General features: G+C 41.7%; 1 protein-coding gene across 3 annotated transcripts in view; it reads right to left on the bottom strand.

Moving 5' to 3' along the window:
* The window catches only part of PARP4 (poly(ADP-ribose) polymerase family member 4), a 376,732-nt gene extending 352,539 nt beyond the window's left edge, over nt 1–24,193 (bottom strand). Inside the window, exons 1-7 of one of the 3 annotated variants that reach the window (XM_029602495.1) lie at nt 23,988–24,193; nt 21,665–21,797; nt 19,399–19,600; nt 17,330–17,393; nt 11,679–11,754; nt 4,845–4,955; nt 1,127–1,276 (exon numbers count right to left, since the gene is read on the bottom strand). In XM_029602495.1, the coding sequence (XP_029458355.1) occupies nt 1,127–1,276; nt 4,845–4,955; nt 11,679–11,754; nt 17,330–17,393; nt 19,399–19,600; nt 21,665–21,796 (735 nt within the window). In that variant the 5' untranslated portion in view covers nt 21,797; nt 23,988–24,193. The remainder of the gene's footprint in view (nt 1–1,126; nt 1,277–4,844; nt 4,956–11,678; nt 11,755–17,329; nt 17,394–19,398; nt 19,601–21,664; nt 21,798–23,987) is intronic. The other 2 variants (XM_029602494.1, XM_029602496.1) reach the window with 2 other exon arrangements.
* Nucleotides 24,194–24,701: the final 508 nt, after the last annotated feature.

Here is a 24,701-nt window from a genome sequence, read left to right as displayed (position 1 = left end):
GGGAGGGGGGGGGGGGGTTGGTGATCAGGGATCACCAACCCCCCCCCTCCCTGCTCTACCTGAGGGATGGCCCACAAAAGAACCTAACACCTTGGGGAGCCTTCTTCTTAGGAATCTTCTTTCTTCCAAACTTAAATCTCTCTTTTCTTTCTTTCTTTTTTTTAAACTCCAGATTTGCACATCTGCCATCTGCTGGAGACAGAAAAATACTGAGGGACTACAGGTGGCACTCTCGGTTATGTAACAGTGCCTGAAAAGTTTTTATTCTCTGCCTCCATCTGCTGGTAGGGATGCAAAACCCACTTGTCTGGACTGATCTGGTGTATGAATACATTTGCTGTTAGATAACTCGTTTCCCTTTTTTTTTCTGCCTTGTCATATTTTGGAGCTATCATCAGTATGTAAAGAGTTTATGGATGTGTTAAATAAATAATTTATGTAAAAGTATTTACGTCTTGCCAATCTGAAAGACTTGTTCTCAGTGAGGTACAACACACAAATAATACAAACACAATGCAAAGTAATAAGATTAGATTAAGCAATGTTGAGTTACAATGCATAGGTGAACAGAGAGGGTTTTGCATATAATATTTATATAGCACCATTGGTGTACATGGCTCTGCATAAAATAATGCTCATGCTTACAATGCTCTTCCTTATAACAAAAGTTTGAGTTTAGGAAGGTTAAATAATTCTCTAAACATTACACAGGGAGTGAAAGGCAGAGGAATCAGAGCTAAGTCTCCAGGTTAGAACAACAGCCAAAAGCTAAGGGGACCTAAACATTATTTTGACTGCTAGACCTGAAAAAGCTCTCAGTAACCCTGTTTGCACCTCTGATGTTTAACTACTGCCATGCACTAGCAGACCTAACAATAACTGAATGGCTTTCTGATGAATACATGACCAAAGATATGTAGGCTTGCATGTTCAGGGTTTGGGCATCAATTCGTGCTCAGCATGCATGCCATTGTCAATTACTTTTTTTTTTTTTTTTTTTAAATCTCCTTTCCTTCTTTTTCTGCTTCCACTGAAGAACCCTCTATCTTGTAATCTGTAGTGTTAGTGATATAATTGTTCTACATGAATAAAATAGAAATCATATGAAATTAAAACCAGTTGAAACCTCCTGCAATGTCTCAGAAGCAAAATGGATTGCTTCTTGCGGAACATCCTTCTTTAACGTGAAATCTCTCTTCTTCAGGTCTTCAAGATAGGTGTCATAACTTTCACAAGCCTCTTCTGAAGTTTTAAACTGAAGGAACTTTCTTTCTTTCTGTGAATCACAATAACACAAAATACAGGCAGACTAGATTAATAATGCTTCTCTCTCTCTCAAAGCTACATAGTTTGGAGACAAGAGAATGTTAACTTACTAAAGTTACTTTCTATAAATTCCTAGAGGTAGATATTTAGATATTCAGCAGTATGGCCATACCACTGAATATACCTTGCTATCTAAAACTTAGCTGGATAAGTTTACCCGGTTAACTTTATACCTGCTCAATAGCTGGACAAGTACACTGCCCTGGAAAGTCCCTGTCCGGCTTCCAACTTAGGGCCTCATTTTCTAAAGTATCGCAAGCCTGCGATACTTTAGAAGATGAGGGGCGGGGGGCCAAAATGGGGGGGGGGGGCGGGCCTGCGCTATCCAGCAGCGATCCGCACCGTCGCAGTGCAATCGCTGCCAGTTTCGCACCCAATAGTGCCACCATAGGAGGTGTAGCTATTGGTAGCGAAATAGGCAGCGAAAAGGCACTTACCTTTTCGCTGTGCGCGCCGTCGTCGTGGAGTCGGCCCCGGTGACGCCTCGACTCCTCCTCTTCCGGGGCCGACTCCGCCCCCATTTTGGTATTGCAAGCGAAAAGGGACATTTCGCGTGCGAAACGTCCCTTATTGTGTGCGATACGTTTGGAAAATAAGGCCCTAAGTTGTAACCACTTACCAGGCCAAATATTTAAACACCACCACTTAGACAGATAAATTCAAACTCATCCGCTAAATGGCGCTGAATATTGACCTCTGCATTTTCCCCTTGGCCCCAAGTGAAAGGAGGAATACCATGGTTTCTCCTTTTTAAAATGCTTTCTAGTCTGTTATTCAGATTTACTTTACTTCTACTTTGACAATAAGACCAATACATTGTAGATGCTGCCAGCACTACATGTTTACATTCAGAGAAATGTTTCATACTTTTTGGAAACTTGTTGCCTCCGTGATAAAAACATTCAGGGTGGAATTAGCCAAGATGCAGTATCTAAACACCAATTTTTTTAACTATTGAGAAAAAGCTGCTAAAAATGCATCAAGTATGTTGCACACAAACAACAGGATAGACTAGGATCAATAAAGTAATAAAATATAAATGGATAATCAGAAACTGGCTTAAAAATAAATGAGCACAAATTGCAATTCTACTCCTCATACCAAATCCTGGGATTTATGAGATCACAATACTCCAATCTGCAGAAATTCAAGGAAATAAACTTCCATTATTTTATCAGATTGGATTACTACAATCAGGGATCACAATCTGTATAAGTCTAATTTAAGGGAAAATTCCCAGATCTGGACTAGGGTATTGGATCATGGTCATGGATTCTAAAATTCCTCCAGGACCTATTTCCCAGAGACAGCATGCACTCAACATGTACTCTTGCCATCTGCCCAACACCCTCAATAATTTGTTTTATGAGGAAAAATGGATAGCAGGGGTGTATGGAGAGTGAATTTTTCCTGAAGAGTGCAACAACCCCACCCATTCTAGCCTTCTTATTCTCCTTCATTTCATATCCTTCCTTCCTTCTCCCCACTCCAGAACAGTCCCCCTCCATCCCTCCCTCCTCACTGTAGTCCATCCTCTCTTCTCCTCTCCATCCAGTCTCACACTACAATGAAGCTCTCTTTTTTTTTTCTTCTCCCTCTCTCTCTCCCCAACACACCCAGAAGATGCTTCTGCTGCCTCCCCTCACTCCTGGGCCACTTTTCCAGGTCCTGAAAAGGGCCAAAGATGCTTCTGCTGTCTCACCCCCAACTTCTGGCCATAGTTCTCGCTAAGCTGAGCGTGTGAGCAACTGCTCATACATTTTGGAGCATCGCTCACAGGTTTTACATGGTCGTTCACATACATTTTTCTTTGTGCTATATACAGAAATGCAACATTAATAGTGGCACTCAAAAATTATTGGTTTAAAAAAAAATTGTTGCTCACATGAAAAAAAAAATTTGCACACAGTCACTCTCTTGGAGGGAACATTGCTCTTGGCCCAGTCAGCTGAGAAAATGCATTTGCCTCAGGTGAACGGGCAACTGCATTTTAGAAACTCTGATCATCTAGCTATAATAAAGAGGAAAGTTGCCACGTGCCTGCATTGCCAGTATGTAAATTGTCCTTTGCCCCTCTCACTTCCTATACTCTCCAGCTTTGTCACATTCTTCACCTCTGCACCTCTCTCTCTGTATGGACATTGAGCTCTGCCCTCCTCTCCCCTTGTACTTTACAGCTCTGCCCCAATCTCTCTGTGTATTGTCCAAGCCACTCTCTACTACTACATATGGAAACGGAAGCTACCCCTCTCTCTGGCTGTACTCTCCAGCTCTGCCACTCTCTCTCTCTGAATTGTCAGTCTCTTCTCTACTACCACACAGCGCACACCCACACTCAGCCTGCATGCTCTACTACTACATTTCCTACACTTCACCATATTTCTCTGTCCTTGGACAGGCTTTGCCAGCAGTGATCCATGATTATGATTCCACAGCCCACCTGTAGTATGTTTTAGTAAAGCATGAAAATAAAGCAAGGGATGGCCTTCAGCAACCTACCATGAATACACACACAGAAAGGAGGGTCTCAGAATTCTTTCTTCCCCATCCCAGTACTGAGAGCTAAGGAAGCAGCATGGAGACATGATAAATGCACCTTCCCCATCCCCACAGCTGGACTCCCTCCTGACCAGCCCTAAAAATGAAATCTGCATTGATAAGCAGATAAGTGGAGTTTGAGCTCTATACATACAAACCTACATATAAATACTTTATAAAGTTCTATTATTAAACCCACAAATATACACATACAGATATATATAACTTTAATAATTTTAAAAAAACCTAAGTCCTACTCTGAATTTGGAATGTAGTATATAACTAACTACCTCTGATTGTCAAGATGTGATTTATGCCCATCCGTTGTTTTCACAGTGATCCATTGTATCACAAATGCATTTACAGTTACAATCAAACCAAAGAATGAACAAATTATGTTAGTTAATTTAACATATTTTAAACAAAATGTCAGTTATACCCAGTATCAACAAAATACATACAAATTCAAAAAGAGCTGCTAATTACTTTTTATTCTTAATATTTACGCATAAGCAAAAGGGTTCCCATAACTAGCCCATAACTGCGGTTGAGTTATAACAATACCTCACCCCTCTTCTCGCTCCCTCAACTCATTATCAGTTGAAATGGAAGTATAATGTAAAAGGCAGACATTATCAGACACAGAAATCCCTCCCACAAGAAGCACTTGCCTTAGGCTCAGGAAAAAGAAAAATAAGAAAATTTACAATGCCCAGTTACAGGAAATACATTCTCCAGTTCCATTTTGCCTCAGGAATTGGAAAGACAGACAGAATTTTGGATGCTCATCTAGAGCCAGAGGTACTAATAGGTTTTCCCCCCATGAGATGCTTAGTGTGTATGGACCAGAGACTGATGTATTCTGTAATTACTACAGTGTAGTAATTATTTACCAATCAGATCACTCTAAGGTTGATAGAACTAGTATCTAATTTTAAGAGACTGACTAAACATAAAGCTTTTAATGCAATAAAGATTACCTGAGATCCATGTGATAAGCCAAAGTTTGCTGAGATGTGAAAGGGAAATGCACCAGGTTCCAGCAAACATTGCAACTCCACAACTGCCACTTCTTTGAAATCAGTCAAATTCTGAAACAAAAATCTTTCAGTTCAGTGTCGGTATTACAGTTTATTCACTCCTTCACGGTCTGCCAATTGGTCACTCCACTATCAGCTATCAGTGAAAGAACCAATCCCCTTTCAGAAGGCTATCCTTTCAGAATTCTGGAAGGGGATTGTTTTTTTCACTGGCATGTGACAGTGGAGGGACCAATTGGCTACAAGTGATGGAATAGCCCTGCTGGAGGAGGCAAGGTCTTCTCCAGGTGGGGTTCCTAGGTGGAGGGGAATATATGAAATTTAGCAGGTAAGAACCAATTTTCCTTTCCCTGTACATATCCAGATCAGTCCAGACTCCTCGGATGTACCAAAGCTCCCTACTCAGGGTGGGACCTGGAGATTCCTTTTCGAAAAACACTCTTGCCAAAGGATCGGGACCCTGAATCCCCCACATCCAGATGATAGTGCCTTGCAAAAATATTCAGCAATTTCCAAGTCGCTGCTCTGCAAATTTCCAGTGGAGAAACCAGCTGAGCTTCCATCCACAAGGCCGCCTGAGAATGCGTAGAATGAGCTCACAAACCCTCTTAGTTATATATGCCGATCCAATGGCCTCCTTGAGCCACCACGCAATAGTAGCCTTAGATGCCTGAGAACCTCTTTTCGAAACACTCCACAGAATAAAGAGATGATCCGACCTTCTAAAAGTCATTAGTTACTTTGAGATCTCTCAACAATGCTCTCATGTTAAAAAAGTTAAGCTCCCTTGTGTGAGGAACGGAGAAGTCCATCTCAGGAAAAGTTGGAAGCTCCACCGTTTGATTCACATGAAACACTGATACCAACTTAGGTAAAAAAAAAAAAAAAGAAGGTACCTTCTGCAACAACATCCCCTAATCCAAAATGGTTCACAGCAAGATAAAGCTTGCAACTCAGATATTCTCCTAGCCAAACATATGGCCACCAGAAAAACAACCTTAAGTGTCAAATCCTTAAGAGCTGCTCTCCTGAGCAGTTCAAAAAGGAGCCTCACACAAACCCCCGAGGACGAGATTAAGATTCCAGGATAGACAAACTTTGCGTACTGGCGGACGCAAATTCTTTGCACCCTGGAGAAACCAAACCACATCCGGATGAGAGGAAAACCCAGAGCAGCCACCTGGAGTTTAAGAGAGTTCAAAGCCAAACCCTTGACCAAACTTTCTTGAAGAAAGGGAAAGGATATCAGACACTGTAGACTCTAGAGCCTGGACTCCATTAGTAATACACCAGGACTCAAAAACCTTCCAGACCCTCACATACGAAAGAGAAGTAGACCTTCTCCTAACCTGCAACAGTGTAGAAATAACCGCCTTGGGATAAGCCTTGCATCTCAATCTTAGTTTTTGGGTACTTGCCAGGTTCTTATGGCCTGGATTGGCCACTGTTGGAAACAGGATGCTGGGCTTGATGGACCCTTGGTCTGACCCAGTATGGCATTTTCTTATGTTCTTATGTTTCTTACCGCCTCTCAAAAGCCATGCCACTAGACAAAAGTGAACAGCCTGGTCTGAAAATATGGGTCCCTGACGAAGAAGGCCCGCTAGATGTCCAAATCATATCAGACTGTACACGGCCAAGATGACTAGATCCACGAACCACGGTCAACACGGCCATGCTAGAGCAACCAAAACTACTTCACCTGGATGTCTCTCTATCCGTTGCAACACGTTGCCTACAAGCGGCCAAGGAGGAAAAACGTAAAGCAGAACCTCCCGATGCCAAGGCACCATCAGAGTGTCGACATCCTCGGCACCATGCTCCCTTCAACTGAAAAACTGAAATGCCTTGGCATTCTGGCAAGTCGCCATTAGATCCACCTGGGGGCAGCCTCATCTCTCGCAGATGAGCTGCATCGCTGTCTCCAAAAACTCCCACTCCCCCAGATCTAACAATCTAAGACCTAAAAAATCTGCTTGGACATTATCGACCCCTGTGATGTGCGCTGCAGCTATCCACTCCAGGTGTTGCTCCGCCCAATGAATCAACTCTTGAATCTCCTGGGCCACTGCTTGACTCTTGGTTCTGCCCTGCCGACTGATATAGGCTCCCGTCATCAGATTGTCCAACAGGACCCTCACAGACCAATGGCAGAAATGCACGAAAAGTGAAACGCACCACTCTGGTCTCTAACTGATTGATAGACCAGGAAGTCTCTTTCGTGGACCAGCAGCCTTGAGTTGATTGCTGCTGACAAACTGCTCCCCAATCAGACAAACTGGCATTGGTAGTAAGAATCACCCAATCCGGAACCTTGAGCTCCACATCACGAACCAGACTAGAACTTAGAAGCCACCAAGACAGGCTGTCCCTGCCAACTCCCTCGAGAGGCAAGGGAAGATGAAACTTCTCTGAGAGCAGGCTCCACTGAGCCAAAAGAGCCCTCTGCAGGGGCCTCATATGAGCAAATGCTCACAGCTCTAATTCCAGGGTTGAAGCCATCAAGCCCAGAACCTGCAAATAATCCCAGTCCCTGATCATCAGCAACCCCAACAAGCACTGAATCTGCCCCTGCAGTTTCTGAACATGCTCCTCTATGAGAAACACCTTGCCATCCATGTGTCGAAGCAAGCTCCAAGATACTCCAGGGACTGTAATGGAACCAGGTGACTTCACCAAATTCACTACTCAGCCAAGCGATTCAAGAATACTGATCACTTTCTGAACAGACTGGTAACAAAGGAACTCCGCATTGCCCTGATAAGCCAGTCTAGATAAGGATGCACCAGAACTCCTTCCTGATGCAAAGTCGCCACCACCACCACCATAACCTTGGTGGAGGTGCATGGTGCCATGGCCAACCCAAAGAGAAGGGCCTGAAACTGAAAATCCTGACCCAAAACCATGAATCGCAGAAACTGTTGATAGTCTGGATGGATGGGTATGTGCAAATATGCCTCTGTCAGATCTAGAGAAGCCAGAAACTTGCCTTTGTGAACTGCCACTATAACTGACCTCAGGGTCTCCATTCGGAAAAGTGGGACCTTGAGCACTGCATTTACCCTTTTTAAGTCCAAAATTGGCCAAAAAGTGCCTTCCTTCTTCAGGATGACGAAGTTAATGGAATATCTTCCCATGCCTCGCTCCTCACAGGGTATAAGAATTATTGCTCCGAGTTTTCACAACCGGGCCAGTGTTTCTCAAACCACAAGTTGTTTGTCTAAGGACCCGCAAGGGGAAACTAGAAACAAATCTCAGACGAGCCGAGCAAATTCTAATAAGTAGCCATTTCTTACCACACAAAGAGAATTGCTACTGAGGTCCTGGCATTCCCCTTGCCAGACGAAACCTCCTACTATCCCAAAAGCGGGACTGAGCCTGAAAAAATCTCTTGCCCTTAGGTTTATCCTTTGGCAACCTGTGTACCTTATTTTCACCCAGATTCTTCATCAACTGCTCCATGTCCCCACCAAACAAGAGTTGGCCTTTGAAAGGCAGTGACCCCAACTAAGACTTGGACGACACATCCGCCAACCAGTTACACATCCATAACAACCTCCTGGCTGATACCGCAGACACCATAATCCGAGACAAGGTCCTTACTAAGTCATACAGAGCATCCGCCCCGTAAGCAACCACCTCAACATGCTCAGCCCTCCTCGCCAAACTTCGGCTAATTTTCCTGCAGCTTCTGAACCCAGTGCAGACAAACCCAGTGCATAAAACTAGTACAAATAGCAACCCGTAAGCTCAGGGCCGACACCTCAAAAATCCTCGCAGTATACCTTCAATTTCCAATCCTGAACATCTTTCAACGCTGTGGACCTAATAGGAATAGTTGTCTTTTTAATAACCACCAGAACCGCAGCATCAACCTTAGGAAGGGCCAAAAGCTCCAACATCTACTCAGGTAAAGAATAGAGTTTCACCATAGCCCTCCCCACCCATGTCGGGAGTCCCCGACTCCACCCTCTTTTTCACGGAATTGTGGTATAGGAAGGCTATTGCTGGACCACTCAATCCATCCAGGACTGGATCAGCCCCTTCCAAATCTGAAACCTCCTGAGGAACCTTGACCCCAAGCTCTTGAAGAACCTGAGGAACCAAAGGTCCTAGCTCCTCCTTCTGAAAAAGGCAGACCACCTTAGTGCCATCACCTTCAGAAACTGGAATCTCCTCCGAATCATCCACCTGATTGATGCTTCCCACACCGGGATCAACCAGCAGCTCATGCTAGGAGGTTCTCCTGTCCCCTCTCCTCATTTGAGTCCTCAGACTTATCTCCTACACGTCCTAAAGCAGAAGGAGGACCCAACAGCTGTTGGACAGAAGCAGCGTGCTTTCTTGAGGACAGATCAGGTTTGAACCCCATATAAGGACTGTTGGAAGGCCGGTTCCAGGATCTCAAATTCAATGCAGTCGCTCGCTGCTTCGCCAAATAGGCCTCAAGCAGCAGCAAAACAAAAATCAGTAGAAAAAGGCCTTGAGGCCCCAGCCAAAGATGGAGAAGCCCCAGGAATCAGCATGATGAGAACCTCTTCCCCATCTGAGCCCCCCTGATCCCCTCCAGAGCCTGAACACGCCGTGGACAGCAGTGGAGGAACATATCCCCCCCCCATTGGCGCGGGAAAGGCCAAAAGAGAATCTAGTATGTCCACAGTTCCTGCGTTGACCGGGAAGGGATCCTCAACCCGACGCGAACCCGATGCGCGAGGGTAATTGGAGCGGGAGCCAGCCTTTGCTTTTTAGCACTCGCATGGCCATCAGACGAGCCTTCATCGCCCACAGAACAGCCTGAGCACAGCCCTTTCCGATTAAGCCATGATCGCGCTGAGCCGCATACGTGGCAAACTGATCCATGTCCCATCACAACTGTGGCAGGAATCTTACCTCAGAGCAGCAAAAACAACCAGGCAGACTCAGCAACTGCCAAAAACAAACACCCCAGCTGCCAAAATCACAAAGGAGGAAGTAGTCTGTAAAGTACTTATTTTTTTTTTATACAACTTTATAAAGCTTCCTTCCCGGGCCGGAACACAGAGCTGCCAAAAGAATAGGCTGCCTAATAAAAAATTTCCTTGAGCCTGCAGCCACCTTAGTGGCCTCGTGAAAGGGAGGGATCTGGACCACCAGATTTAACACCCCATGGAAGCAACGGAGTGAGCGTACATAAATGTCACCAACCCCCAGCTCGTCCACCTCGACTAGACAGGGAAGGATCCACTAGGACCCGAAAACCCCCTAGGAGGAAGGCTCTGAAATCAAAATTCGTTTCCAGACTGCAGAACTGAAAGTTTTGCACCATCTACCATCTGCTGGAGACAGAGAAATACAGAAGAAGTGCAGGTTGCACACTAGGTTATGTACAGTGTCAGTAAAACTTTGTCTCCATCTGTTGGCAGGGAGGCAAAGCCCAGGAGTCTGGACTGATCTGGGTACATATAGGGAATTGGAGGGTTCCCTCTCCAAAGAGTAAAAGGGGGTTCCAAAAGGTGGGAGTTCTACTCAGCCAGATTTATACTCAGCAAAACATAAAAACAGCGTACAAACAAAATAAACATCACTAATATTTTCTAAATATGTGGTCATTTCAAACCCCAACCCCCTCCACCAAACAGGCTTCAGTCATAGAAAGTTAACATAGTCAGAATTAAGTACAACTTTATCCATCCACTGGATAAATGTAAACAGAACATGATAAAAAGGCTTAAACAATATTAATGAGGATATGGGTAGTGTACAAGAAGGTAAATTCTAGTACAAATCAGTGAGTGTCATAGTTACAGTGAGGAATAACAACTCAAAGGATCCAAAGACCTTAAAATAGGACATGACAGCAATAATAAACAAGGATGTCAAAGGGACTGGTATTATCATAGCTTAAGAGATATCGTGAGTTTGATACCAAGAATTAAATAGAGCCCAAACAGCCTGATAGGCAGTCAAGCGTGTATGACGAAGGGCTGTGATATGTTCCAAGAACTTGTAGATTGTGTAGGCGTCGTATGAGTGCTCCCATTAATGGTAGTTGGGGAATCTGCCAATTGCATGCCAGTGCTATCCGAGCTACTATATATACTTGCTGGCAGAATCGTTGAGAATGAGTAGATAAGCCCTCTATTGGTTTCCCCAGAAATGCACTGAGGAGGGTAGGAGGGTAAAGAAGGATCTACCAAACCTGACTCATCTGATATTTTTTGAGGTGAGGAGGGGGTTCAGCATGCTTGGAAAAGGAGGAAGGACTTGCTCGCCCAAGTGGGGTTTGGTGCCTCCTATCTACCGTGAGAAATGTAACTCCTGCCTCTAACTAGGAGTTAAATTTCCCATTGTCAGAGGAGGCACACTAGGCAGCCTCCCCATTAGTATGCCTCCTTGCATTGCAGGGTAATAGCTACTAAAGCTAATTAATTAGCTTGATATGTGCTAATCTTGCCCTGTGTTTTAACTCCTATTTTTAGGATGGGTCTTTCTGGCGCTAAAATCTGTGTTATATGCGGGGGATAGGTTAGTGCCGAAAACCCACACTTAAACAGGAGTTAAAACCCATGGTAAGGTCAGCATGGCTTATTACATTGGCTCCTCTGTTTGCTAGCAATCTCACAGCCAAATCTGCATGTGCTGATGACTTTGACCCTGGCAGAAAGACTAATTAACTTAAAGTGCTTTACTGACCTTCACTGGCATGAAAGGAGATGCTTAATTGATTTATAGGATTCAAAACCACCATCTGCAAATGATTCAGGAATTAGCCATTTACATTGTATGGACTCTTACTTTTTCAAGAACGGCATACTTAGCAACTTCAACATCTTGGAGACAGTGAGGATCTGGACTATGTTCAGTATATAAACTGAAATGATAAGAAACAAAATCACTTGGTGAATCTTTGAATCCAAAATATTCAGCCTAATAAGCAGAAATACAGGTTTGCTGTTTAACACCCCTGTCAGGATTACAAATCCTCATTTAGTTGATGTATTCTGCTTCCAAGAAATTATGGTAAACCCCCAAAAGAGAAGATATATTTTACTTACAAAAATAGTTGGGGGGTTTTCCTTTAGAAAGCAGACTATCATTTTGACTTCTTAAAACATACGAAATGCACAAATCTGGATACATGGAATTGTTTGACTTCTAAAACTTAACTTAACAAATAATCCAACACCATTTCACTTGACTTTTACCCTCATCTGGAAATGTAATTACAAAAAATTACAAAAATGTAGGGCTGGATTCCAAAATTCTGCCCCTCTTCTTTTTCTCTGGTTATGCTGCATACTGGCATGGCTAGGGGAGCATCATATTATTTGTATTCTGCCTTTCCAAGTCCCTCAGATGGTGGATGGATGATGGATGCATTGGATGCATTGATGGATGCATTGATGGATGGATGATGGATGCATTATGGCATACACAGCAATGATTTACTGTCTTAGTTCACTTTTCCTCTGCTTCCTGCCTTAGACCATTTGCTCCCAAAAAAAAAAAAAAAATGCTAAAAGGAAAGTGGCTCCTCCTTCAGATATCATTAGCATCTGGATTTGAAAAAGGAACCAGTAATTAAGAGGTGGAAAGGGAAGGAGAAATCCGATAAAGAATATGAAATAAAGGGAGAGGCAAGATGGCCACCACTGAGTAAGTCCATGAAAGACGCTGCTCGAGGAGAGGCAAATACCTGTTTCCAAATTCTTCTTTAAGATATGCCGCATACTAAGAGAAAAGGAAGGTTGAGAGGGGTGATTGAATCGCCCTTGGTAGACACTTCCCAGCCCCAAATCGAGGGTTTCTTTGCGGGTGCCACAGCAACAACACCGGAGAGCCATGTCGCTGGAGGAGTATCGCGAGAGCAGGCGCTCTCCTCCTTGACCCCTGATACCACCTTAAGCCCTGGCGAGCCGTTAAGACCAGCTCCCCCGTTAAACATCGACGCAACATTCAGTGCCCTGGAGAGAATGGGGTTTCCCTCGACGGTTGTTTGAAGTGGAGAAGTTCCCGCTGACCAGGAGGAAAGCCCTGGAGCTGCCCGTGTGGAGTTAACTCCTGGAAGAGCTTTGGAGGAGTTACCTTCGGAAATGGCTCAGAAAGAACTACAGGGATTAATGGCAGCAACACGACAAGGTATGCCATCTGAGGGGAACGGTAATCTGGAGGAGGGAGAGAATTATCTGAGAACTTTGTCGGCTGGCTCTGCAACATCTACTGATAAAAATGGAACTTTAACAGAAATATTTATTTATTTATTTATTTATTTAAGGTTTTTTTATACCGGCATTCATGAACTCGTTCACATCATGTCGGTTTACAGAAAACAGGGGTGCGAAGAATACAACCAAAAAACATAATAAAACGTGATGAAAAGAAGCAGTTACAATTAACAAGGGCTAATGAACTGGGATTGTAAGAAATAAAGAGAGATAGAGAGGGTTAATTATATACAAATGTACAATGTAAATATGGAGTCCAATATATACAGCTTCTGAGCAGAGAAATTATTGGTGGTGCATGTTAGGTGGACTGTTTTAAAGTCGATAGAGAAATCTATAAAGACTTTATCACTAATAACTTTGGATACAAGGGACCAGACTGTACTGAATAATAATCTGATATCAATTTATAGCAAAAAAAGCAGAGGATTTGGAAAACAAAAAAAGAGTCATTACCACAGAAAATATTCAGTCAAAATTAATTACTTCTGATAGACTCTTGAACAAAAGGCTCGAAGGAGTTGAAAATGCACTCAGAGCGCATAATCTGAGGGTGTTAAATTTCTCTGTAATAAGGTTAATAGCGCCTCTACAGCTTTTCAAGACATATATGCATCAGATTCTCAAAATACCTGAATCTGCCTTCCCTGTAATTGTAAAAGCTTACTATTTGCCACAACAGCAGCAACAAGCCCCAACTGAAGAAAGGGAACAAGAGGGAAAAGATTTTACTTTGGATCTAACTAATTTCCTGGAAGCTTCCTTGAGTACTGAGGTTACTCAAAGGAAACCACTTTTGATTTCCTTCGCCTTCCTCTCCGAACACAATAAAATATTGCGTTTATTTCTAAGGAATAGGCAATTATTATTCTTCAGACGACCCATATGGATATATCTGGACGTAATAAAGGCGACTCAAATACGACGAAAAAAGTTTTTGCAGATGCGTTCTGAGGTTCTTCAGATAGGGGCAAGCTACGTATTAAAAGTACCCTTGTAAATGTTCTATTAGGTATTTAAATGTTCAGTATATATTCTTTGAACCAGACCAGCTCAGAGTATTCTTGGATACACACTCCCAAATACCACCAGTTACTAATCCGGTGCAATTATGCTAAGTTCGTAACACTACTCGATGTTCCGGTCTTTTTTTTCCTTTAAAAAAATGTAGTGTATTTCTACATAAATATGCTCCTTTCAACCTCTCCCAATTTATTTATAATTTTGATATTGTTATTGTTAATTTGAATTTCCAATGAAGTGAGATAATATATTTTCTTGAATTTATTGTTTATATTGGAATAACAATGTCTACTTTACTGTACAAGGTTATATACTTGTGAGTTTTTGAAAACTGAAAATAAAGAATTAAAAAAAAGAACATGAAATAAGTAGATCAAAGAATGGTTCTTTCACTCCCAATTAAAATTAAAGAGATGCACAAGAAACAGAGTGTAATTCAACCTGGATAAAAAAATAACAGAATTCAAGAAAGCATAGCATCAGTACAGAGGATCCCTAGGGTCGAAGAAATGAAGGGAAAGTCAGAGATCAACTGGAATCTATGGCATTGTACCAGTAAGAAATTTGGAAGATTAGATGAGCCAAATGGTCTTTATCTGCTTTCACGTTATATGACAATGGTTGAAAAGCACTGGAAGGTTGCAGTATTCCAAACAAATCACCCTTCACGCCCTCAGGAACAGAGGCAAGGGACAAAATAAAGGATGGAGAAAAGACAAATAATCTACTGATAATGCAGGTCATGATGTAGCCAGGTTAGTATTAGCAGGTTACAGCTTCCTAAAAACGAACCAAATTAGTGCAGACAGGTTGGTGTCCAACAAGATTAAGGAACATAAAAGGCCAGATGTATGGGCAAAAGCATCACTAGCTGTTTAGATTAGTACAATGCTTGGTGGTAAAACAGGGTTGGGTATTGGATTAAATATGGGATTTTATATGCTCCTCTACCCAGGATGCAACAAAAATGAAAAGAAAAAAAAAAAAGGACAGAAATAAGGAATGACAACCTTCAAGTGGTCAAGCTTCTACTACTGGCAGCTGGGATATATCATTATAATTTGAACAGGAATAACTGGGCAGAATGGATGGGACAATTGGTCTTTTTCGTCCATCATGTGAGAGTTCATGCATCAGTCATCAGGAAAAAAAATGAATAGGAATGGTGCTCATGGGAGAATAGCTAGGAAGAAACATTGCTGCCCATCTCACATTTGCCAAAGGGCATCTAGATGACCCACAAGACTTTTGGAATAATGTTCCCTGGACAGACTAATCAAAAGTTGAACTTCTCAGTCACACTGCTTCCAATGTAAGAACCTTATCCTGACTGTCAAGCAAGCATGACAGCATAGGAAAATTATTCCTCACCTAATTTTCGTTCCTGTAGTACCACGGATCAGTCCAGACAGTGGGTTGTGTCCCCCTTCCAGCAGATGGAGTCAGAGCAAAAACTGAAAGGACGGCCCCTTATAGGTTGGAGTGCCCTCTGTGTCCCTTCAGTATCCAGAATATCAGAGCCAGAAAAGCCCATGGTATGGATCAACTTGAAACCATAAACAGAAACATGAACCTGAAAACGTGAACCTGTAACGCTTAGAACTTGCAAAAAGAACTGACATACAGACTCATAGAGAAGAAGTGGAGCTGGGCTCAATCCAGAAAGAAAAAGGGAGGGCATCTGGACTGATCCGTGGTACTACAGGAACGAAAATTAGCAGGAGAGGAATAATTTTCTTTTCCCTGAACGTACCCGGATCAGTCCAGTCAGTGGGATGTACCAAAGTTTCCCTAAGTAGGGTGGGCCCTGGATAGCCCAGCACGAAGAACTTGCGCACCAAATGATCCAAACTGCGAGGAGGGAACACGTAGGCGATAGTGGCGTGCAAAGGTGTGCAAAGATTTCCAGGTAGCTGCTCTACAGATTTCTTGAGCAGAAACAGAAGAGCTCTCCGACCAGAAGGTAGCTTGGGAGCGAAGAGAATGAAGGGACACAGAGGGCGCTCCAACTATAAGGAGCCGTCCTTTCAGTTTTTGCTCTGACTCCATCTGCTGGTAGGGGGACACAACCCACTGTCTGGACTGATCCGGGTACGTACAGGGAACATGGTTTGCTTTGCTGCATCAGGACATGGACAGCTTGTCAAAATTGATGTAACCATGAATTCTGCTTTATAATCAGACAATTCTATAGGGGAATGTTATGTCATCCATCAATGAGCTGAAGCTGTGTGGAAAGTGGGCCATGCATCAAGACAATGACCTTAAATATTCAAATAAATCTACTACAGAATAGCTGAAGAAGAGATTTTGTGTTAGCCAAGTCAAAGTCCCAACCTAAACCCTACTGAAATGTTGTGGGAAGGCTTGAAGTGAGCTATTCATGAAAAGAAGATCTCAAATATTACAGAGCTGAAATAGTTCTGTACGGAAGAATGGGCCAAAATTCATCAAGGGCAATGTGAGAGACTGTCACATAAATTTCACAAGCGCTACGCTTAACACTCACTCAGGATTAACCTTATGAATGCTGAAAGATATTGCCAAGTACTACTCAGGCCTACCTGCACACGTGCCTCTACACTGGCAACCTCCCACACAGCAACTGGGTTCCTGGTTGCCTCTAGGAAAAATACCCTGCCTGCAAGCTAGCCCCTGGTGGTTTCTAGGAACACTGAGACCCTACTTGATCCAAGAGTCACACAGTTCCTAGAAATTCACCACCAAACCAACTAAAGAGAATACTGGGATCATAAATCAGTCCTGAGCTAAAACACTTAAGAGTTTATTAACAAAAAGCAGTAACAATGAAAATAAAAAAAGATTTATCTTACAAATGTAAGGTATTAGCTTGCTAAGAAATCATAAAAACAAAAATAAAAGGAAGTGAATAACACGACTTTACACTAAATAAATTTCAGGAGACATTTCCAATTCTTGATTTGTTTCTTGATAGAGTGCAAGATACTCCAACTTTATCACAAGTTATCTATGCAATTTATTTCCTGGTAGATGATGGTAAATCTCCAAGGGTAATAAAAACTATAATCTTGAAAAATGGAAAATTAGCATACAATACCAAACATCTTCTTAAAGAATACAATTTGGGGTAAACAACTTGAATGCAGTTCACTTATTTTATTATGGTCATATTTTTTGTTTAATGCCATTAATCAGGATTAAATACAGAAAGAATACCTGTTTCTCTCAGCATCATTTTCATTCCACTCTTTCGGTCCAAGGAATTGGCTCTTTTCTTGCTCTACAATAAATTTACAGAGATTTAAGATATAATAAAGTATACCAAGAATCAACACAGTGTGAGTGGTCTTTGGCTGCCGGAGGACAGATTAGACTGGACTCAGGTTATTCTTCTACAGATTTATTATTTACAGGCAAAAATCAAAGATGACTGCTTACCTCAGCAGTGCTGTAAACAAAAATGAGGTAGCTTTCAGATAAGGAGCTTTAGCAAAGCTCCTGCCTCCTTCTCCTCATGTCTTGGGGGTCTCCTTTTCCACTCTGGCCGAGGCATCTTTTCCCTTTCCCCAGGGGAAACATCCTGGAACTGTGGCTCTCTTAAGGTTAAATGCCTGGTTCTGGACTTGTAAGGAGGGTCTAAGGTACACTCCTTTACACGAGATTTATCAAATAACTGATAGCAAGGTGAAGATTTAATCTATTTACTTTTTTAATTTCCAGATTAACTAAAGGATATTTCAATTAAATTCTCATTTAAACAAGATTCACTCTCAGCGAGTTTCTCTCATATATATTCATTTTGGCTATTCTGCAAACTTGACTGCTTTCTGGTTTTTGGGCAGAGTCAATAGGGTTATGGAAAGTCAATAGCAGAATACCTAGGTTTGGAGCCAGAAGGTGATAGGTTTAAACTCTCAGGTATCCTATCAATTATATGGTCTTTTTTGTCTGGTTGAACTGGATTCAGGATGGATCTATGGCCCCTAATCAAAACACTGCTGCTGCCGCCAACAGCTGGGCTAGATGGTGAGTTATATGAAGAAGGGGATGAGAATCTCTGGGGCATTAAAAATGAAGGCTTATGGTGACATAGCCTCAAAAAGATCAGTGTTGATTGTATTGGTAGCCCAAAGAAGCAGAAGGGATTGTATTGGGCTACCAATGCAATCAAAACCGGCCTCTTCAGGGTTATGGCACCATAGGCCTTCATTTTTAATGCCCCAGAGGTTCCCCCCCACCCATTTTATAACCCACCTAGCCCAGCTGCTGCAGCAACAGTGTTTGATCAGGGGCCATAGATCCATCCTGAATCCAGTGTGTGTGCACCCAAAGTCTGGTGAACAGGTATCACCGATAAGGGATGGCGGCAACCTTATCAAACGTTCGGCAGAATTCAGAGTGTTCGTGTGTTATGGTAATGGGATTTATGAAAACAAGGAACAAGCAGAGAGGATCCTTAGTGGTAGGAAAGTGAAGGAAAAACTGGAAATCAGGTTAAGGCTGTGGTACTCCAAAAGGTATGAAGACCAGAGCTAGATTTAGGCATAAGCAACAAAGGCATGTGCCAGATTCTGAAGGCACTCAAAAATTGGGACTCCTCCTGCTGCTTTCTGATTTTTCACGAGTTAAACCACCCACCCTCAGTCCTCTGCCTATGGGCTCCGTAATCTTAAATCCAGCCCTGATGAAAACTGGATGGGCTTCAGCTAATGTTGTATCCTTTACAGTATGTAAGGCCATCAATATTTTGTTTTGCCTGGCAGTTTCCTCCTGCTCCTTTGGGATTCCAGCTCAATCAGAAGCAGCCTCTATGTTGCCATAAACTTTAATTTGCTTACCTAGTACTTCTCTAATGTTATAATCCCCTCCCCACTCACCTAGCCCAGTTATTACCATGATAGTCTTTACCCATAGTCCAGGCTGCAGCTCCCTCAGGAGCTCAGTATGCACATACCCCAAGTCTGGACAATAGGTTTCACTGTTAAAAAAGGCGAAGAATGTAGTCTGTCCTCCAATGAAACAAGTATCAGGTCATTATGGCAGGATTCAGTTTATATGTGTTAGCATAAGAAATTATATTATTGTGTATATAGCTTTACCCTGTGTAAATAATGTATGTTTATTATATGAATAATCCATATTTTTGGACATTGTTGTACTTGCCTAATTGATTTGTCATTGCTAGACATTCATCTCCTTTATTGATTTATTAATTTATTTTCTAAAAAGTAAGTATTATCTCAAACTCTAATGTTTTTACTAAGAAGAATACCAAATACGTTTACCTTGACTACTTCTCTCTTTCTTGGGAGCTACTTCAAGTGATTTTTTAGAAGTGAAGTCATCAACCTGTAGGAGCCGCCTTTCCGCTATGCAGTTCCAGATGAAATCCTCATATACAATGGGGATTTGATACTTCTGAATGGTTTTCAGCTGATAAGAGCTCAGAGTGCAATCATCATCATCCACAATAACAACATGAGAGCACTAAAAATATAAAAACATCAACAATCATTAGACTTTTCTAAATGTGTAATTACTCACAGTTTTTTAGGGTCAGATGTACTAAGCATTTTCTGAGAACCACCACAATACATTGTTATAGCATTAAGGTCATGCCTTTGTCCACAACAACCTACGTGTGATCACTCAACGCTCCGCAGATAGGCATAATGGTGGCAAGAATTTATAAAACATAATGCACAGAAGAAAGTAGAAACCAGTAGCAAAGAGACATGTTTTAAGTGGGCTTTTACAAAGCTTTACCAGAGAAGCAGCGTAGATGGTGGTCTTCTTCCACAGAGGGAGAACTACAAGGGAAAAGGTAAAGAAAAAGGGAAGAAAGACGTGACAATGAAGAGCCGGTCAGACACTGAATGGAGGTTATGGGAAGGGATGGCGGAGATGAAGGAAAGATGAATGATGAGGGGTTTTCCTTTTAAATGCATTGAATAAAAGGAGTCTGGGTAGAAGAGCGACAAGGCTCAGTTGTGGAAAGTGTTGAATGACACAAGGGGCTTAGTTTTGGCTCTGATGGAGGAGACGGGCAGAGGAAGGAAGGCCACTAATCTATAGAATTTGAAGTGGAAAAACACAAGTACATGGACCAGCAGTAAAAGAGAAGAAAAGGAGAAGACTAGACAGATATGGGGACATGAAGAGCAGCAGAGTGCAAGAGGACTTAAAAAGTGGTCAGAAAACACAAATCAATATATATCCCCAAATGTTCTGGATCAAGGGGGATAAATACTGTAGCTATGATATTCCTTATAGAGAAAGAGACAAAGAAAGAAGGAAATACAGAATCTTTGTTTAATCTCTACTTGTTGACTTAAGTAACATGGGTGAACAGTCTAATCTGTAATAATCAAGGCTAATTAAAAATATTGCTTACTGCCACTAACTATTCACGTGCAAATTTAAACAAAATGAATAAGATCTCCCTTATTATTTTCATCTTGTATGGCTTCATAGATTTCCTGAAACTTGGGTTCCCAATAAGTGGTCCTTTGTAAACATGTTTAATTAGACATTTTTTTGTTGTTTATGGCTTCTATGCTTGGTTAGGGTTGGAACTTTGCCTTTTTTCCTTTTCTATGTAAAACTTGTTGATATTTCTTGTTCAAGATTAATCTTGTCTTTAAACGTGAAAAATTCAGTAACTAAAATCCCCTTTATTCATCCTGAATTGTATTTCATTCCTGAGAGAAATGTTTGTGATTTTAAGGGTTTTTTTTAAAGCTCCTTCTATTGTACTTAGCCACTCCTACCAGTATGAATCTAAATGAACAAGGTTGCACTGATCATACACAGAAGATTTGTCATGTTTTCACACATGACTGAAGGACTGTTGTCATCTGAAACACCACCACCACCTAGTAATGCCTGTAGGTGTTCCTTTCCTTTTCTATTTCTTTTTCCTAGAAGAACCAGAGTTCTTTATTGCATCCACTTAAAACAGTATGGGATGGGGAGATCAGGAGTGACAGTCCTGTCAATGCTCATGCCACTGCCTATCGCTGCATCTTCCCTCCTTACTTCCTCCCCATAACCACTAGAGTGACTAGATTGGTTCCAGGACTTAAGACATTGATGAGTTACTACTTGTTTCTTTTCTTTTTTTTTTTCTTATAGCCCAATCTCAAAAGCTTTCATATTGAGAAACTCCCAAAACACTTTGAAACAAGGGTTAAAAAAAAAAAAAAAGCCAGTGTGGATTTAAAGGGTTTTTAAGGAGGGGTTTGCCATTTCTCTCTTTTTGCCTCATTGAAGTTTTGTTTGCCAGGCTAGAGTGGGAGTGTGGTATGTTTGCTTGACGCACCTGTTCTTATAACCTGAAGCCAAGTGTTTATACTAACTTTAGCTTCCAATCATCTAATGTAAGACAATTTCCCTTCCCAAAACACTTCACTTTCTCTCACTCACACTCAATTTAGCACATTTGGTAGGATGCACATTTGTGCATTTTCAAACAGTATATTGTCCTGGTTTGCTTTGTTTATAAAACTCTTTTATCTAGGAAAAAAAAAAGCAACAACACTGTTTCAATACCCTTTGATTTAGCACCGTAGAAGTGGTTCCACCATTTTCTTCTATATGAGTTATTATCGATTTCCTGTTCTTTCTAGATAGATATTTCACTTTCAGGAAGAACACACAATTTGCAAAGGGTCCCACAGTCATCCTGTCAAAATAAATCCAACATTTTAATTGACAAAAATTCTGTATGTATTCTTTTTTTTTTCAGTCAACTCAAAACTAGATCCACTTTCTGTCCACCTAAATAACTTTCCAATGTATGACTCATATTGCATGCTTTTATATTTAAATCTATTCCCAGGCTAGAGGAATCCAAAAAGTTCACCTTCTCCCAGGATACACTTTCTCTAATCTTCTCCTCCTTCAGTATCTGACTTTTCCAAGACTCAGACTCTAGGAAATTTGACATGACAATATGTACATCAAGTCTATGTTTAACTTGTATTTTCTGGCAATGTCATCTTTTTGCTCGGATCTGCTAATTCTGTTTGCAACTAGTCAAGGAAACATATTAAATTAGTTCAATAAAAAGGCTGACCTTTACTTCTGTTCATGTGTTAACAAAGTAGTGTATAGAGTGATTAAGAGATGAAAAATAATAAAACAGAATATAAATTAAATTAATACATTACATTTAGGTACTGAAGGTATTTCCCTATCCCCAGAGGGTTTACAATCTAAGGAATACATTTTACTAAAGGATTTTTCCCCATTTTGTGTCTAGGGGAAATATGCTCAGTAATAGGGTCCTATGTTAGTACAGTAAATAGGGTCCTATGTTAGTACCTGAGGCAATGAAGGGTGAAGGGACTTGCCCTAGGTCACAAGGAGTGGCAGTGTAGGTAGACAAGTTATTGGTTGGTAGTTTTTGGCAACATTACTTGGGTCTCCCTTTGGAAGGTGATGCATTCTTAGTAAAATAAAATTACAAAGTACAATAAAAAGACCAAGTCCATAATTCTGGTGATGTTCTGTATTGCCTGTGGTCAAATTATGGTTCTGGCTGGTGACAGAATACATCATATTTTGCTGCTATAACTGCAATTTTTCCTCTTCCCCCAGAATTATGCAACATTGTTCTTGCTCATTCTTTTGTAGGAAGTCTTTAATTTTCTGTCAGATTTAGGAAATGTGCATCTCTGATTTGTTTGTATTTTGCACAGTATAGGAGGAAATTACTTTCTCCAGATCGCTCCCTTTCCCCTGTCTCTTTAAATCCGCCTCACTAGAAGCAGCAGGGGGAGCATAAGAACAGCTGCTGTGAACTGTGCAGGATTTCTAGCTCAGTCTCTACAGCAGACATTCTGTGGATCACTGGAGAGGAAATGCAAACTGTTCTTCCTGCTGTCTCACACAGTTTTCAGTGAGTCCTTTCCCTGTGCCCCTCAGGCTATCACTACAGTGGTTGGGGTAGTGAGGCAACAGGATTTTTGGGGTAACTTGTTTCACTTCTTAATCACTTTTACTTATACAAAGTTCTTCCTCAACTTCAATTTGGCTGGGTGCACTTTAAAACCAGGATCAACCCTGTGCACTAACAATCTCAAAATAGTAAAACACACCAGAAGCAACACCTGTCAATTTACAACAGATTCCATAACCTGCTACTTAATAAAACTGTTAATGAACATCTAGTTTCATATTTCTAGCTGTTTGAAATAGAAAGTAAAGCAGTGAAACTTATTGTCAGACCACAAAGAAAGGATGAATCTTTGCAGAACTGTTCTTGAAGAAAGGTAAAAGAATTACAAACTGTATTTTAATAGTTCTGTTCCCTATACTTTTGGATCTCTTCAACAAGCCCATCAAAGCAGCACTAGTAATGAAAAAGCTTGTTGGAAGTAATGAAATTTAAAAAGAACAAAACTGTATGCTGTATGCATCCAACATCTAATCTAAGAGATATATGTATTAGTACAAGGCTGGCCAGCTACAGACCTCAAGAGCCATGAAGAGGCCTGGTTTTCAAGATATCCACAATGAATATGCATGAGATAGATCTGCAGGCACTGCCTCCATTATATGCAAATCTCTCTCATACTTATTCATACTAGATATCCTGAAATCTAGGCCTGTTTGTGGTGCCTGGAGATCGGAGTTGGCCACCCTTGGCTTAGTATATCTATTCTAGATGAGCAGTTTTCAAGAACGGGACCGATATGACTACAAATTCCTTCTCGCTTATTCCATAGGAGCAGTTTTTCCTTCTTCTACAGATTTAACAGATAGGGGGGGGCGGGTTCTGAAGCCCTTTCTAACCTCAGCCACAGGCCGTCGCTAATCCGAAAATGTGCAGATGAGGAAGCAAGGAGCAACAGAAGAGCTGTAACTTTACCTTCAGATTTCCTGCTGCCTTGGCCGGGAGGAGAAGCAGGGCTGCGGGAACTTTGCACCGTGACACTCGCGGAGCTGCCTTGTTAGCTAGCTTCCTGCTAGCTCCCCTTCCTGGATAAGGCAGAGAAGCCGCCCAAGTCCCTGCCTTCTTTCCCAGCCACTCAGCGGAGGGCGCTCCCAGTACCGGCCCCGGTATGGATGGCGCTCGCTCTCACAACTGTAGCAGGGAGGCAGCTGAGACCTTTCTTCCTTGTAGCGTGCCTCTGACCTAGTCGCCCTTTCATTTCTCGCTGTTGTATACCCCTGCTCCCTTCTTTGGATCACAGTTGCTTCCTGTTTCTTCTTACTGGGGAAAGCTAAAGGTGTTCCTTTTCCATTTAAATTTTTGGAAGAAAAATAAGATCTTTGTGATGTGGAGTATAATATTTAGCCAGAGGCTGTGAACAATAAACTTGTCAGCTGAGATCAAAATTATAGGGCAGCAAAAAGCGCCCTGGGAAATAAAACGGTCAGAGTAAATCAATAGTCTCTCTGGGATGGGGGCCAGTTATAGCTAAATAACCAGCATATAACGTACCGATCTCAGGTATCCATGTCTGAAGCATTATTCTGATTGGGAAATCCAAGCTCTAGGTACAATAGCTGCCAATGGGACAGATGTACTAAACATATATTAAAATTAATGGTGCTAACTCCTGTTAAAAGTGTGGTTAAT

Source organism: Rhinatrema bivittatum, chromosome 5, assembly GCF_901001135.1.
Source record: "Rhinatrema bivittatum chromosome 5, aRhiBiv1.1, whole genome shotgun sequence".
Taxonomy (NCBI): Eukaryota; Metazoa; Chordata; class Amphibia; order Gymnophiona; family Rhinatrematidae; genus Rhinatrema; species Rhinatrema bivittatum.
The sequence above is the reverse complement of the archived record's forward strand: the minus strand, read 5'-3'. Positions and strand labels throughout refer to the sequence as shown.